The sequence below is a fragment of the Oryzias latipes genome, chromosome 4, assembly GCF_002234675.1.
Source record: "Oryzias latipes chromosome 4, ASM223467v1".
NCBI lineage: Eukaryota > Metazoa > Chordata > Actinopteri > Beloniformes > Adrianichthyidae > Oryzias > Oryzias latipes.
In genome coordinates, this window is record NC_019862.2 from 13,755,028 (window position 1) to 13,771,837 (window position 16,810).

At 37.9% G+C, this 16,810-nt stretch overlaps 1 protein-coding gene across 4 annotated transcripts in view; it reads right to left on the reverse strand.

Moving 5' to 3' along the window:
• pde4c (phosphodiesterase 4C) overlaps positions 1-16,810 on the reverse strand; it is a 95,365-nt gene that overhangs the window by 72,510 nt on the left and 6,045 nt on the right. For 2 of the 4 annotated variants that reach the window (XM_023954245.1, XM_023954247.1), the window contains exons 2-3: positions 10,577-10,627; positions 3,367-3,581 (exon numbers count right to left, since the gene is read on the reverse strand). In XM_023954245.1, coding sequence (XP_023810013.1) covers positions 3,367-3,581; positions 10,577-10,591 — 230 coding nt within the window. In that variant the 5' untranslated portion in view covers positions 10,592-10,627. Of the gene's footprint in view, positions 1-18; positions 3,582-10,576; positions 10,628-16,810 lie in introns of those variants that run through there. The other 2 variants (XM_023954246.1, XM_023954248.1) reach the window with 2 other exon arrangements.

The following is a 16,810-nucleotide window of genomic DNA, read 5'->3' on the forward strand; positions in this document are numbered from 1 at the left end:
GGAGGGAATCGGAGTTACCGTTTGAGAGAGGAGGGCCAGGACATGCGCGGCTTCTTCAGTCCGGGTCGCAGCTTCTCCAGGGTCCGGTTCCGGCACAGGTATCGCTCGGTGTCCGAGTTGAAGCGTTGTTTGATCCGTATGTGGGTCCTGGGCTGGCGCCACAGATGCTTGGGAGGTTTGGCGAGCCCCGCTCCTTCTCTGCTCAGCGTGGCGCACTCCATTTTTACCGAATCTGTTCTCTGGGCTTGTTGTCTTGCAGTTGTGAACAGAACAGCTGAAGGTAAGCGATGGGAAGCGCACGGACGCGCGGGCGGTCTGTGGAGCGGGCGGGCTAAGTGCGCTCTTGACAGCACGGAGCGCGGCGCGCGCACGAGGTGACAAGCGCGCTGCTGTCCACGAGCCGGAGTGCTGAAACCACTCAGTATCAGCTGTCTCTCTGCGTTTCCTCTATGCTCTGCTTATCTTGGTGTGAGTTCATCTTCCCTTTTATTGCGTTGCGTCTCAGCCGTTTCTCTCCTTCCACACCTCTCCCTCTCCTTCCCACGCCAGTTTCCTTCTGCCACCTCCATCTGTTTCTCTGCCTGTCGCCGTACAAACTGTCAAACTCCCCGCCAGATCCTTCCACAGAATTGGCTTTTCTGCACTTATCGCAAACTAACAATTCATGTGTACATTTCTGTTAAAGCACTACTAATACTTTCTATTTAAACTCCACATACACTATTTGATTAAAAATAAAATATCTTTTGTTTGAGGGAGTAATTGGTTTAATGTTTTAATCTATTTATATTCCTACAACCCAACTAGATCGATCTGTCTAAGACAAGTTGTTAATCATATACTACTATAAAATATTTTCAAAATGAAATAAATTGATTATAATCGATATTGGAAAACATCATTTGACTTGAGGTACGGTTTATTTATTTTAATATAATGGAAAAACGACCAAGTGCCATCCCAGCAGACAACACATAAAATTAATCAAGCCATCATTTCAGTCCAATGTGTAGAAACACTTTGAATTTTACAAAGACATGTGACCATACAGTGTGGCAGAATGTTGTAATAGTGTCTATTTGTATTATTTTGAGGTGGAAAAACAATAGTTGGCCAAACATTGTGAAATTAAAATGCGAATAGATTTGCCATTAACTCTTATTTACTTATTTGTTTGTACACATATTTAATGTGCACTTGATTTTCTTGCAAGAAATACAAGGAATCTGGAAAAAAAAAATCACCTGCACTGTTCAGTACCAGGTAAAAAAAAAGATCTGCATCCATCTGAATATTTTGACTTTAACATTTCCTTAAAAACTGACATTTTCATTATGAGTTTGCCATATTATTACAAAAGTAAAGCAAAAAACAAACATTCACCACACAGGGAATTTGTGCACTATCTGGCAACGTCAGATGTTTGACCAAAACAAGGAGGTACAATTGAATGAAAGCAGTCGGTCCTGAGGAATAAGGGTCCTCAGTCTACACATTTTCAGGTGCTGACAGTAAACTGCAGCTAAAAGCACACCAGCGCTTCATCAGTTCTAAAAGATCCCATTACCACAGAGCAATGTTATAGAGCAATGTCTATTCTCATAAGTATTTCAAGCCATCCTCTGGTTTCATCCTCCTGAAGAAGGCAGAGTCACAATCTTTTTCCCACATCACAGCCAAATGAATTTTCATGAGACAATTCTTGTGTTTTAAAATCAGCGATTAATGTTTAAGAACCACACATGGCATACATATCCCTGTTAAAGCTTTAAAATGCATTTACAAAACACAGACGGTGTTGCACAAGTCAAATCATTTACAAAAAATACTTAGATATTGTGTAACATGTGGTGACTGTAGATTTATGCAAACAAAATTTAATTATAGCTCAGCAGGAAACTGAGATGAACAAGGAGCTGATGTGGTTCCATCTTGTCTGCCTTATGTCAATGTTGAAAGGCTCTTCTTTATTAAAGAGATTACCTGTGCTAGATGCTAAAGGGACAATGTAAATTAGCTTTGGTGAAAAAACAAAGAGAAGTAAAAACACTAAAGCTAACAAGAAGCATTAAGAATTTAAGAAGGAATAGCATTCCATAATTAATGAATAAAGCACAAATGTTCTGGAAAATTATGAGATATTGATGGCTTGGGTGCTCGCAGTTAAATATCAAATGCGGCTACACTGAGCCATACAATAACAAAAATGTAAAGCAATCTTACAAAGGTTTGGCCGCAGTTGCAGTCTAGTTTCATTAGCATGACAGGAAAGACTCAGAATGTTTCAACTTAAGTGGACGTTGTCAAATCTTTTGGTTTGCCATGTTCAGGGGTATAATGCAAACTTTTTCAAGTCTAAAGTACTGATCATTTTTGTGCTGCAGGGTTCACCCCTTTTAACTTTTCTGCAATTCTAAATGTAGAAGCATGGAGATGGAGGAAGGAGGAAGCTTTTATGTCTAGACAGAGGTAGAAACCTGTCAAAAGGCTCTCTCATTTCTGCAGCACCTTTCTTTCCTGTTGTTGCAAGTATCAAGCTTTCATCAACAACCAACTGTGCGAGTCGACTTGTCGCCCCGCTGTCATTCAGCGGGCATCAGTCGTTCAAACACAACCTGCTGTCTCATCCGTGTCCACCTGCACTGAAACCTGAAAAAGCAAATGCGGCACAACAAGCGGCGGTAATGAGCCGAGGGAATTCTACCTGCTGACCTCAGAGGCAGAGGCGTCACCGCTATCGCTGGGACTGAACCAAATTTCCTGGTAAACGTGTCTCTGCTGAACTGAGTTGACATTTTTTCTTCATTTTAACAGACCACAAAACTAGCCATAAGTGACAAAAAAATGGGACAAATGTACTCACAGCAGCCATATTGGAGGAAGAATAGTGTCAAAAATCTTCCCATTGTAACCCCAGAAGTTAGTTTAAATAAAGCAATCAAGATTCCCTACTGTTCCTCTACAGATACGCGCCTCCATATCTGCTAAATAGCAAATATCCATGTAACGGCTGAACCTTTTTGATTCATTTTGTTTTAACTAATGAACCCATCAAGCAGATGGTCCAAATCGACACACCTAAATTCCAAATCATGCATCACAAACACATGAAAATGAATCCTATATGGCACAGAGTGGTTGAGCTTAAGAGAAAACATCTGAAAACACAATTAAACATAATGAAATATAACTTTTCACTTTATAAATGGTATCAAAAGAACCAAAAATAAAAGCTGGATTTTCTATAATACTGTGTAAAGAGTCAAAAGAGCAAAAGATTTGACTGTTTTAAAAAAGAAAATTTGACCCACAGACAATTTCCAGGACAAATCAGGAGCAAGAAGAGGAAGAGGCTGAGTGACTGACCGGTGCTCATCGTGGCTGGCTAGAGCTCGTTTGTACAGTTGTTCGAGTCGGTCCAAGGGAAGGCCGTTAACTGCAGACGGCCGGTGGTTGTCAAGTGAGTGGTCTTGGCAGGATTCTCTCCTCGACAGCGGAGGCAGCATCACCGTGCCAGAAAATCGCCGTCGCACCACATAGTTGACAGATGGAAGAGAGTCCCGACGGCCCTGCACCCCTCGCTAAAAGAAAAAAAAAAAGGAAAGAATGTAAGGCTGTATTAAGAAAAAAATACACCAACAGATGACAATAAATGTCAAGAATTTTTTATTTTAAAAACCTTGGCAAAACTAAGAACACAGCAAACCTTTAACCTTTGATTTTAAACCCACATAACATTTTTGGTAAAAGCCTCGACTTTGTTGTTTGGATTTTATTAAGTTGCACATAGTTCAACCCAAGACATAAAAAAAGTAAATAAAGCACACCCAAAATTGTTTAAAATTTAAAAGAAAACACCACTGTGAGCATTGTTGATGTGGAAATAAGATAAACTGCTTGGCCAGAAAATCATACTGTAAAAACAAAATTCAGATTTAGATTTGCTTAGAGGATGCAATAAAAATGAAAAGGTTGAAAAGAGCTTTAGAAAGGTTTTTCAGCTCCTTTGATCTACAGAAAGTCAGATTGTAGAAAGGGGCCATCATAGAAAAAAAAATGACAGCATGCAATTCTAAAGGAGCTGACAAAGATCTCCAAAGTTTACTGTTAAACATCTGGAGGCACTTCTAAAACTTACAAAAACTCTTTTAAAATAAAAACAAAAAACCTGTCTGCTGCTCCAAAGGTTAATTTGATGCAGTGACATGAACTGACCACCTTAAAGTTAATAAAGGTCAGACTGTGCAACAAGAATCTCAGCTTTTCAAGTAAAAGCAAGAAGTTATACATATTTGGTCATCAATAGGCAGAACAAACATGACAGCATTTTTTTTTATCTGCAATTAGCAAAATAACTGTCCTTTAGCCTCCACAGACAATAGAGCTTCATATATTCATTTAAAAAAAGGTTAAATATCAATGACATACTAAATGTAAAAAAGATGTTAACGTACATGAAAAGATGTACGTTAACATAGTATGGACAGACTGCTGCTTGACCAACTCAGAGCCTTGACATGCAATAACTTGCAAGTTAATAACTTAACTTGCAATAATCAGGGAGCAAAGAAATAAAGATGGAACTGCTCTTAATTCCATGGCCTGAAGCTAAAGAGAGGCTGAAGCTAGAAAAAAAGACCCCAAATGCACAGATAAAATAGCAACATAATGACTGAAAATAATGAAGTTCATGCTCTGAATGTGAAAGAAGCCGTGGCTTGAGATGATCTGCTGCTTGTCAGCAACACGTCAGGATAGCTTATAGTATAAAGGTTAGTAAGGCTAAAGTGAGTTTTGTACAATTATCCCTCTAACATAAAGTAAAGTTCATTCGCCTGATATTTTATTGGTAATACAGTTATCTAATAAGCAGAATGTTCTTTTTTTTGTCATCCTGCAGGCTAACAAGCAAAACATGATAAACAGGTTAACTGAGCTGCGAGCTAAACTGGCTTTTTTTCTTTTTCTTTTTTGTAGAACCAGGTTCTTAAAATGCATCTGATCTGTAAATTCACCAACCTTTGTGTTTCTATGTTTGTGTTTCCATGTACCAGCTAAGTACACTGCAAACTTAATATATTGAGTAAACACCAAAATTGCTTACTCAAAAATCTCTTTAGAAAACACTAAAGATCAGACTTGTTCCACTTAAATGATGAGATGTCATCTAATCTGCTTGAATGACCATTTGTTTGAGAATCATGGCAGTTGATGTGTGTGTGCATGCATTGTGTGCAAGTGTTTAGCCATTACAAACCTCAGTCTGACTTCCTCGCTGATCAACGTCGATCAATGAATGGCTTATTACATAAATCATTTATGTCTATTTATTTGTTGGAGGACATGCAATATTAGCTCAATTTGTACCACAAACACACAACAAAAACCTTTCATTTGTGTTCTTGTTTTGTGTGTAGCAGGGAGGATTTTGAATACCCTGATGGTGTGCAAACAAGTTTTCAGACAGATTACAGACTTCTTCCTGATAAAAAGGTGAAATTAAACTAAAGTAGAAGAAAACAGGAACAGCCCATTTCCTTTTTTGGCCCGTCCCTCCTCCACCTCATGCTTAATTTGAGCTGTGAAAGTTGACTTTGGTGAGATCTGATAGATATTGATCTGACATCAGATGAGTCTCTTTTCCCTATTAATTTTTAATATTGTTTTGACTTATCTTTTATTAATGTTGGATAATGTTATTTACACTAATTTATTTTATGTCATATCTATCATTCATTCACTCATTCAATCAGCTTCTAAGCCGTTTTGTCCCTTTCGGGGTCACAGGTCTGCCTGAGCCTATCACAGGCTCTCATTAGCAAAGGCAGGGGACACCCTGGACAGGTCGCCAGGGCCACAAACACACACCCATGCACACTCACATTCACACCTAGGGACAATTTAGACCTATGAAGCATGTTTCTGGATGTGGGGGAAAGCTGAAATCCCCAGAGAGAACCCACGCATGCACGGGGAGAACATGCAAACTCCACAATGAAAAGTTCCCCCTTGGTGTTCTGTTTCAGGTCCCCCAGCCGGAACTTGAACTGGGGCCCTTCTTGTTGTGAGCGCTAGCCACCGCACCACCATGCAGCGGCCATTATTTCAATTTAATGTATGAAATTGAAATTGATTATTTATGACGCCTTAATAAGTTCTTATTTTATTGCACTTGGCATGTAAAGCCCTTTGTGCTGTATATGTTTCTATGAAAAGGGCTATAAAAATGAAGCTGGCAAATTGATTAATGAAACCTCCTATAAATGGGTTTTCTTAACCTTTTTTAACCCATTTGCCTCCACTAAGTACAAACAAACAGTTTGAGAGAACACAGACAGCTGCCTGAAGGATTAAGTTATTTTTGAGAAGCAGTCTGAGATGCTGCCCTGGCTCGGAAATATGTCACTTACACCTGATCCAGCAATAATTGAGGTCACAGACGGTGTTGCACAAGTCAAATCAGACACGGGTAGAAGATAGAATGCAGGAGTTTCTTATTTCCCGCCACCTTACAGCAAAAAACTAATATTGGGTAAGTCAATTTTAACAGCTATATTAATTATAATACTTTGATGTGATCTGCTATAAAAGCAGTAAAGTTTTACACTTTATCAGACTAAATTCATATAGAAATTAGGTTATTCTGAAAAAACCAGGCTGCACTTATTTTCTCTATCTTAAGAAAGTCAGTCAACTTTCTCCTTAAATGTACCAAGAAACACATTTCTTTCTATATCACACCTACATCCATGTCTGGAATAGCTAAAATGAATTAAAGCCATGAGCAGCGTTTTATATAACCACCAGATGCTACCCTTCCCCACCCTCAACCCCACCTTTTGACCCACCCTCACTAGCTGAACTACATGCCCCTCACTTTCCCCTTCTGCCACACTGCTGCATGTGACAAATTATAATAAAATAAAATACATTTTAAATGCTTTTTTCAAAATCGCAGCTTTCCATTTGTTTGTTTTTTCTCCATAACAACCATTTTATATTTTGGTCATCTGGTGGTGACAAACAGATCTATGTAACTTTTTGAAGGACTGGCAAAAGTAAATTTTTGGATTTCCTTGGCTATGTTTTTTTTTGTTTACCTCACCCACATCCCTAACATGTTCATATTGTTTTTCATATTGTTTTGTTCAGCTTGAACCAACAATTCATTTCATGTAATAAATTTTCACAATATTCCGGTAAAAATATTCAACAGGAGAACACCACATTTGTGAGCTTGCCACGCCGACACGATTCCAAATTTTCAACCTTTAATTCCAACATTTTTACCCCAGTAGCTTCCTAATGATACTCAGGGAGTTAGAAGATGATAGATTTTTTGAGTTTTTGAGTATGCGGCGGGGACGAAATTTTTGCTTAAAGGCGCAATAAGAAGAAAAATTGCGAGAACATCTGTGGACTTGGCATAAAAGGCCATGTTTTATTTTACCCAAACAATAAGCTGCTCTGTTCTCTTGTGATCGTGAAAGCTGGTAGTTGCAAGTCTTCCCAGGATATTGAATTTTCTTAAATCTTTAGCAGCAACTTTAGAAATTAGGTTTCTTGTTTAGATGTAATCAGCGTTTCAAAATACCAACCCTCATGTGGAATCTAATTTCCTCCTTTATATTCGACTAGCTGCTGTAGAACTGGAAAGTATTTTGTTTTGTTTTTATTGAGCAGCTTAACACTTGTATCACAAAGTTGTTTTTCCACATCAGCAATACTCACAGTGGTGTTTTCTTTTTAAATTTCACAGACTGGAAAAATTACATTTTCGCCTGACGGCAACACAATGTAACATCATTTACAGCAGCACTGCAGCGGTTCGCTCCAACATGTTGCTTCTTTCTTTTTCTCCTTTTAGAGTGTGATTTTATTTCCCCTCTGCCTTCAACCAATCAGGGGCCCAGAGAAGCAGCTGGCTACGTGATCACCTGGCGGGTCTCCTGGCAGGAAGTGAATGAGGTGGAGACAGCAAGCTTGTGTAACCAGACGGGACGTCTGGTTCTCAGCAGGTTTTGTCCTCGCTATGCTTTTCCATTGATCAAGAGTGCTTTGCTGCATCCCCGGCTTAGGACTCGTGCACTCATATGTGTCGCTCAGCATGAGACAGCACTCTGAGACTCAAACCCCACGACTCTGCGGCTTTCAGACACCAAGTAATGGCTCACAGCAGCTTGAATTTGTACGGCTAAATGTGCAGTGAGCAATCACACTGACAACAACAAAGTCCTGGAACAGATGCCATTGTGGGTTTTTTTACCCTGAAAAAAGCATCAAAAATAAAAAATAAAACTTCTGTGCCTCTTTATTTGACTTCTGTGGCATGGCTTCCCACAAAGGAAACGTGACCTTTTCATATGAGAACTACACTCCAAACATTTATTTTTGACTTTGTGCACTGAAACAGCTTGGTTTCATCTTCAAGTCATCACATGAAGATGCTTTTGCAGGATCCCTGGGCTTTCACAAGCTAAACACCCTTTTGGTGTATTTTTCTCTGCACAAAGTTTTAAAAGCCTCTATTTTTACTCCATCTAACCCCCACCCCCTTCGAAGTCACCCCTCAACTAAACCAGAGTGTGAACACAGTCATACAAAAGCCCCCTCAAGACTCAAATGGGAGTTAAAACCATGTGTCCATGACTACATTAAAAAGCACAACATTTTTATGAAAAGACAACCACTCAACGCGTGTGTCTGTGTGTTTTGTTGTCAAGTTAAACTCTCTTAACAAAATCCTTAACCAAATGTTCTCTAGAACCAGTAACCTTTTTCTTTAACAGATGCATATGAGGCAAGAACAGTCTCATAATTCAGAAATGCACAGTCTGTGTCACAAATGCACACACTCCGATTCACTGTTCTGGCCTCATAGATGCATGCTACGGTCCTGCTACCTACAAATCAGAACAAATCTGCATAGTATTACAGTTATCTGAAGAAATATGATTTTAAATATGCAAAAGACCTCAGAGGAACAAACATTGTGCTCAAATAAATGTGCAAAAATCTCTGTTACAAGAAGCACTTCAGAAAGAGGTGGGTCCTCATGACTTTAGCTCATCTTTGTGATCAAAAGAAATGTTGCTAGTGAGTTCTGCAATAATTTAAAACGTTTTTAGCCTATTGCAATCAATATTTGGAACATGGCAAAAAACGTTAAAACTATTCTGGACTTCTAAACTGAACTGTGCAACGGTGGAATTTTATAATTGTCTTTTAATTCAATGTATTATTAGTTCCTATTTTCTGGTTTTAACAATTTTAACACTTATTGTATATCCTGTTTTTTTAATGACTATTGCTTTTTTATAGCAAAAACTCATTTTTCTCTGTTTTGAGTGACTCCTTTTTATGGGGTTTTTAATGTATTATTTATTAATTTTAGTCATAAATTTTACCAGCCTTTGCCCAACAGTAGCCAGGTCTGGCAGCCCTGTGACCCCGCAAGGGATTCAGCAGCTTAAGAAAATGGATGGATGGATGGATGGATGGATGGATGGATGGATGGATGGATGGATGGATGGATGGATGGATGGATGGATGGATGGATGGATGGATGGGTGGATGGATGGATGGATGGATGGATGGATGGATGGATGGATGGATGGATGGATGGATGGATGGATGGATGGATGGATGGATGAGTTTTACCATGGCAAAATTTTTTAATGTCTAAGCGTTGCACAGACCACAGACTTTTTGAATTCAATTGTACCAGTGACATCTGAAACATCTGTTTTTTTCATCTTTTTGTGTGAAGATAGTGCCACATCCCACCCACATGGTAATATTTGTTCAAACCAGTTGATTAGCCTGTTGTGTTACTATGGCAACTCTTAACTACTGTCAATCAAAAAATCTTGTTCCCAAAGGAGATCACAATAATTAGGCTACAAACTTTTCTTTTTTCTTTTTTTAAATGAGCAACTGCGCAATTATCCATCACAACCCAATCAGCCTCCTGAACCAAGATAGCTCTAAAACAAATAAACATGATCATGGGAAAATTCGGTTAAGGCTCATTGCATCAATATATTAACTGACTTCATCCAGACAGCAAGATGGCCCTTTAAAAAGTTTTAGAAGGAAACACCTAATAGGCTAAGCTTATTTCACAGAATAGAGATTAGAGCCTCTGGATAAGATCAATAATTAAAAACAAACTGCTACCTGTTTTAGATAATAAAGTAAAAATACTTCTCTTTATATTAAAAGATATGCATTAGTCTGACGCAGTTCATTGGGATCATGGATTATTTTGATTTATTTATCATTGACTCAACAAAAGTGTCAATGAATGCCATAATCTTTACATAACTGCCAAGAGTCTACTGTTTTTTGTTATTGTTGTCCATTTAAATTACAACAAATGCCCTAAAAACAGTTTTTAACCTTAAAGTAGCTGGTATAAGTACCATGATGAGACAAGAAAGGTATAATGCGGCCAAAATAAAGTGTCAAGCTTAGTATTTAATGTTTCAACGTAAACACTACCACAGACTTGATTGTGCAAGCATTAAAGGGAGGGTGTGTGTGCATAGGAAAGGAAACATTTTGTTTTGTTTACCTCAAGCCTTGACATTGGTGTAGGTTAGAAGTTGCCACAGCAAGGAAGCAGCTGAAAGAGACAGAGAAACATTGTTTAAAAAAACTCTGATGAAAGAGCAACTCTTAGAAATAACCTTTATGCAGCATATGAATTGAAATTTTGCTAATGCGTTTCATGCAAAAATGTTTTTGAAAGCACAACAAATTATCCCGGCCTCATGTCTATAATGCATTCATGTGACTCATCACCTGGCATTACCATGTGCTGATAGCAGATGGATGTGCGAGTATGCCAGGGGCATCAACAAGGCTAAAAACAAGTCACAAAGGTGCTTTACAAGTCCTTTTTCTTTAACTGAATGATTTTATTATTTCTCATGCCTAGTTTAATATTTCTTCAGTCCCACAGCTTCACATTAGAAACCAGAAAAGTAAAACTATATAAAAAAGATAAACAAACAAAGCAGCAGGAACAAAATGTTCAGTAATCTTTTCTTTTTGAAAGATTGATTAAATATAAAATGATGTGATTTTTCTTACAGACTTATGAAATCAATAATGTGCAATTCAGATGCATTTATAAATACTTCAAACCTAGTTAAGAACAAACTAGCACTCATTACACACTAATCAAGGCTACCTCGAAGGGCACTGAGGAGCCTGCTGAGAACTGACTTTTAACATCAGTGGAACACTTATAGGATTTGATCCTTTCAACCCCTCATAGGTATAGTCTGGTTCTGATTCTATATTTTATGTCTAACATTTTCTTAAAGGATGCATTTATGATATATTTATATCATAAGACTATGCTGGAACAGCTCCTGTAATAATATAGTCTGCATGTGCTCTGTTATTCGCAACATATTTTGCACTGATAAGTTCCAGTCTTCGTCCACTAGAGGGCGGGTTACTACCAACAGCTTTGGTTTCATGGTTGAACACAACAAAAACATGAAGTAAACTAAGACTGTTTTTGATAAATTTCAAAAGAAAGTATGAAAACTGTTCACTACAAGGAAGTTCTCTTTACAAAATAAAGTTCACAAATTTTCTAAATTTATTAGAGTCCATGCTGACCTGGAGGGGTATTATGGATCTTTGTATGTTAAGGTCAGTGACATGATTTGTATATTTAAAAAATTAATAAATTAAACATCTTAGAAGTGAAGACTAATAGAGGGTCATCAACCCTGTTAAAAACATTTTATGTTACCAAAAGAAAAAGTCCTGTAATTAATAAAACCAATGATTGTCATGTTTGCGGTAAATAAAGGTCAAATGGTCATCAGGAAACACTATTGTTCCATTTGTGCGGCTAAATAAACTGAAAGACGAAGCGAAAAACTGTCCCGTGGAGAAATAAATCCAGCTGACTGCAGCTTAAGAGGAGAGGAAGCATCTGGAGCGTTATCAAATGCCTGCATCTCTGGTGGTATGGGGGTGCAATAGTGGCTCTTAAGACCAACATCTGCTCTCATGCAAGTCATTTTCTTGTGAAGTCTTTTTAATTCCTTTTGAATTCGTTTGTGCAGCATTCCAGAAAAGGTGTGATGCACAGAACTAAATATGTCAGATTTTAAAATAGGTAATTCAAAAATTTTAGTCATTCCACAAACATTGATTTTATACTAAAAGCCTTGTACACATGAAACAAATAATTTCCCTCTCTAAAATCAACTATATTTAGCATTCATTAAAGTGTCTATGCAGCTCTGACGATTTTATTTAACTTTTATTTTATTCTGAGCTGCAGTAGCTTTGGAGGGACACAATTCGCAGCACCGAGCCAGAGTTTTGTGGAGAACAAGTAGGACTGATCTGGTTTTATTTCCACTATAAGTCAGCTGGAGTCTAAAAAGATCATGGATTATTAAACTCCCCTTTAAGCCATAACAGTCAGTTAGATCTACCACTCCTCTTGCTCTTTGCAAAACACAAAAACTTTCTCTCATGTTTAATGTATGAGATTGGAGACTGAAAAATGACCAAATTAGCATACATTTTGTAAAGTTTTGTTTTATTTCATGTCTTCAGCAAAGACAGTTTAACTTATTTACATTTGGAGTTTGGGAAAATGTTTTTTTGTGAAGGAATTTAAGCTGTCGAAAAAGTGCTCTACAAATAAAGTTTGATTTGATTTGAACCTTCAAAAACACCATTGCCAAAATAAAAATATCCTATTCAGAACCCTTTAGGTTCCAATTTACACAGGAACCAGCATATACCATGGCGGAAATAAGTATTTGATCTCTTGCTGATTGTGTCAGTTTGCCCACATAAAAAGAAATTGACAGTCTGTCATCTTAATGATAGGTTCATTTGAACAGTGACAGATGGACAAAAAAATACAACAAAAATCAACCATTAGGATTCACACAGACCAGCTGGACTCTCCTAATCAACCTGTCACCTGAATTGAAGACACCTGTTTGAACTAATCACCTGTAGCAAAGACACATGTTCACAGAATCAGTCAGACTCCAAACTCCCCAACATGGGAAAGACTAAAGAGCTTTCAATGGATTTAAGGGAGAAGATTGTAGACCTGTACAAGACCAGAATGGACGACAAAACCATCAGTAAGAAGCTGGGGTAAAGGTGACAACTGTTGGTGTAATTGTGTCAAAATACAAGAACATGACCATCAATCCACTGAATAGTCTGGGAGCTCTGAACAAGACCTCACCTGGTGGGGTTTCCATGATCATGAGAACTATGAGAAATGGGCCTAAAACAAGATGACAGGAGTTGACTAATGAAATCAAAGCAACTGGGACCACAGTTACCAAGAAAACCATGGGTAATATTTTACACCGCAATATTAGCCGTGCTTGTAAAGTCCCCTTGCTTAAGAAGGCCCCATGTGCAGGTTTGTCAATGAACACTTTCATGATTTAGAGTGGTTAGGAAGAATTGCTGTAGTCAGATGAGACCAACATTGAGCTCTTTGGCATCAACCTAACCCGTCGTGTTTGGAGGAAGAGAAATACTGCCTATGACCCCAAGAACCCCCATCCTCACAGTCAAGCATGGAGGTGGAAGCATTGTGCTGTGGGGAGGGTTCTGCACAGGGCTACTTCACTGTGTGGATGGGAGGATGGGTGATGTAAAATCCTGAGTGAGAACCTCCTTCCTTCCACCAGAAGGCTTAAAATCTTTTGGGTGGGTCTTCCAACGGAATAATGACCCAAAGCCTACAGTCAAAGGAATCAAGAAATGGCTGAAGAAACATTTGCAGGTCATGGAGCGGTCCAGTCAGTTTCTGGACCTCAATCCTATAGAAAACCTATGCAGAGAGCTGAAGCTCAGAGTTGCCAAGCAACAGCCACCAAATCTGAGCGATTTAGTCATTTACACCAAAATTCCTCCTGTTATGAAGAAACCTGCTCATCAGCTACAAGAAATGACTTACGTCTATGCTGCTAGTAAAGGTTTTGTCACTGAGTACTAAGTCTTTCCAGTTAGAGGGTTTAAATACCAATTTCTCTAAATGAAATGCAATTGAATTCATATAAATTCTTTAAAGTTCATAATTTTCTTTGTAATTTCCTTTCTCTCATTGTTTAAATGAGCCCTCAGTTTTATTTTTAAGTGGGCAAACCTACTAGATCAGCAAGAAATCAAATGCACACCTACATGGGAGCTTTTCTATATTTAAGATAAATGGTGACGATGAAGAGCAGCACCCCATCATCATCTGCTTTTCAATCAATCTGTTCATCTATTTTTTTCCAAGAGTTGCCTGAAGTTTTATTGAAACATTTAGAACTGGCAAGTTGCTGTAATGAGCTTTGATAATAAATATTGGTTTTATGTGGCCAGTGACACTGAAACTGTGAAATGTTTAACAACTGGGAGGGTGTCATATTAGTTACAACTGTTTCATCTTTGCCATCTATTTGCTTTTTGAACAGGTCGGCTATAATAATAAAAGTGTAATCATACAAAGGTTCATAAAACCTTTTTATTATGATTATTTTTATATGATAGAAAAGCATCTCTACCTTCATCAAGTTTTAGATGGTAAACTGTGTCTTTATAAATTCTTTTCCACCCTTTTTAAGGCCTACAGTGATTCAAAAATCCTGCATATTTATACACAGCGGAGGCAGCAGAGGGCTGCCATGCAAGGCGCTAACCAGGCCACCAGGAGTAATGTGGGGCTCAGTGTCTTGCCCAAGGACACTTTGACACACGTGGGTGGACAGAGCAACAACCAAGCCTGCCATCAGATGACCACTCCACCTCTGTGCCACAGTAAAGCTGAATCAATTATCACAGCATTACACTTGAAACAAAAAGGCAAAAATAAGAAGAAAATCAGATTTAAATTTGTTGTATACTCTTCAGTTCTTAGGACTTTGAAGACCTACTCCAAGGAAAATCCTGTTTTTTGTGTTTTTACATGTTCTTCAGGCATTTTACTTATGATGGAGAACATTAATTAATAAAGTTAGACTTAAAATTCTGTTTGTGAGAGTTTCTTCATTCAAATTTTGGTGAATCTGGAGCAGATGAAAAAATGCAGTTTGAAAAAAGATTATAGTTGTGATGTAGAAGCTACAATCAGTGGGGCACAAGCTCCCTGTTCCGCTACATTTTGATGCATCCACTTGCAGACAAATAGATCCGTGTACGTCTTTGTTTTCCTCGTCTGAGCTGGAATCTGGATCAAAACTGTATGGCTGTAAACTCCAATATTGCCAACTGTTTTTGTTGCACCGGTAATGATATTTTGGAGGGGTGAGGGGCTTTAAACTAGCGGGAGAGTGCATAAACAAATACTACTTCAACAGTTCTGCCCACAACTTGAGGCAAATTTCTACTGAGCAACTGCCATCCTGCTATAATCTAGAAAATGAGAAAGGTTTGTTAATTTTGGCTAAAACGTCATAACCATAATATAAAAAAATCACTGGGAACACTTTAAATATAGTCACAAGCTGATTGCAGTGGGTCTTTAAATGTATTATATGAAGATTAAAGGCTAACCAAGAAGAAAAAAAGCTACTATTGAATAGAATAGAATAGGTAAACCTTATTTATCCCACAAACGGGAAATGTTCTTGTCTTCTGCAGCAAAAAAAAGAGGCTCTAAGTTTAGAAAGTTTAACAAACTTCCATTTCCAATAGAGCCGTGCTTATTTTGAATGTTTTTCCATTTTAATAAAATGTAGTTTAAACACATCTTAGTTTAAAGAGTCTTTTAAATCCTGCATGCTGCTCATTACTGCCCTGATGCTCCTTTAGCCAAACATGCCTGTCTCCATGGAGGAGCAGCATGTGCCGCTCACACAGCCAAACGGCAAACAAGACCAGCTGTTCACAGGCTGGAGGAAGATCTTTGGAGATCTGACAGAACGTTTCATTAAAAACGAACACTGCAAGGTTTTTATTAGTGTCGAGGGGGGAAGTACCTGGCTACGCTGAGTGTTCTCAATGCTTTTATAATCTCTGATCTGAACAGGAAACCTGAAACTTGCTGTACGTCATCAGAGATTTCACAAACAGTAGCGTGATAACAACTTCCAAGAAGAAGCGCCAAGCGGTTGTTGTATGAGACACTCATCAGCAAAAGAGAGTCAGAAACCTTAACTCCTATTGTCAGTGGAAATATTTCAATACAAATACACTTATCACTAGAGATGTTTGCAAGCTGGTATGAAGCCCAGGATGATTGGTAAATCCCCCAAAATAAGATCAATTCCAGCATTAAAAAGGTAGATGTGGTTTTAAGTTTTCTAAAATATGTTAATTCCAAAAGAGTCATTTCACTAAATCATAATCCTTACTTTTACTTAAGTAAATTTATGTTGAAAAAATTACTATTACCGAACGACAATGGTTTATATTTGTGATGAAATCAGCAAATAATTGCACTAAAATGTAATTATCTGTTTCAGCCAGTATAAAGATTTATATTGATAAGTCTGGTGGATTTCTCTCTGATACAGCCGTAATCTGTGGGGACTTCAACATTGTTTTAAAGTTTTCAGAGGCAAACCACATATTTGATGTTTTCTTGTAAACCAGCAGGATGTGCGGTGAGGTAAAAAAAAAACACATTAAAAAAAATCACCTTTAGTAACTCGAACACAGACTAGACGGAAAGAACTGATTATCTGTATCTAACAACCCATATTTAAAAAATATAAAAACCAAAAACAACATTTCACGCATGCTTATTTAGTTATACAGATTCATATTGCTTAAAAAACAGTAAACAAGAGCTTTTTTCCTTTTTATTCAT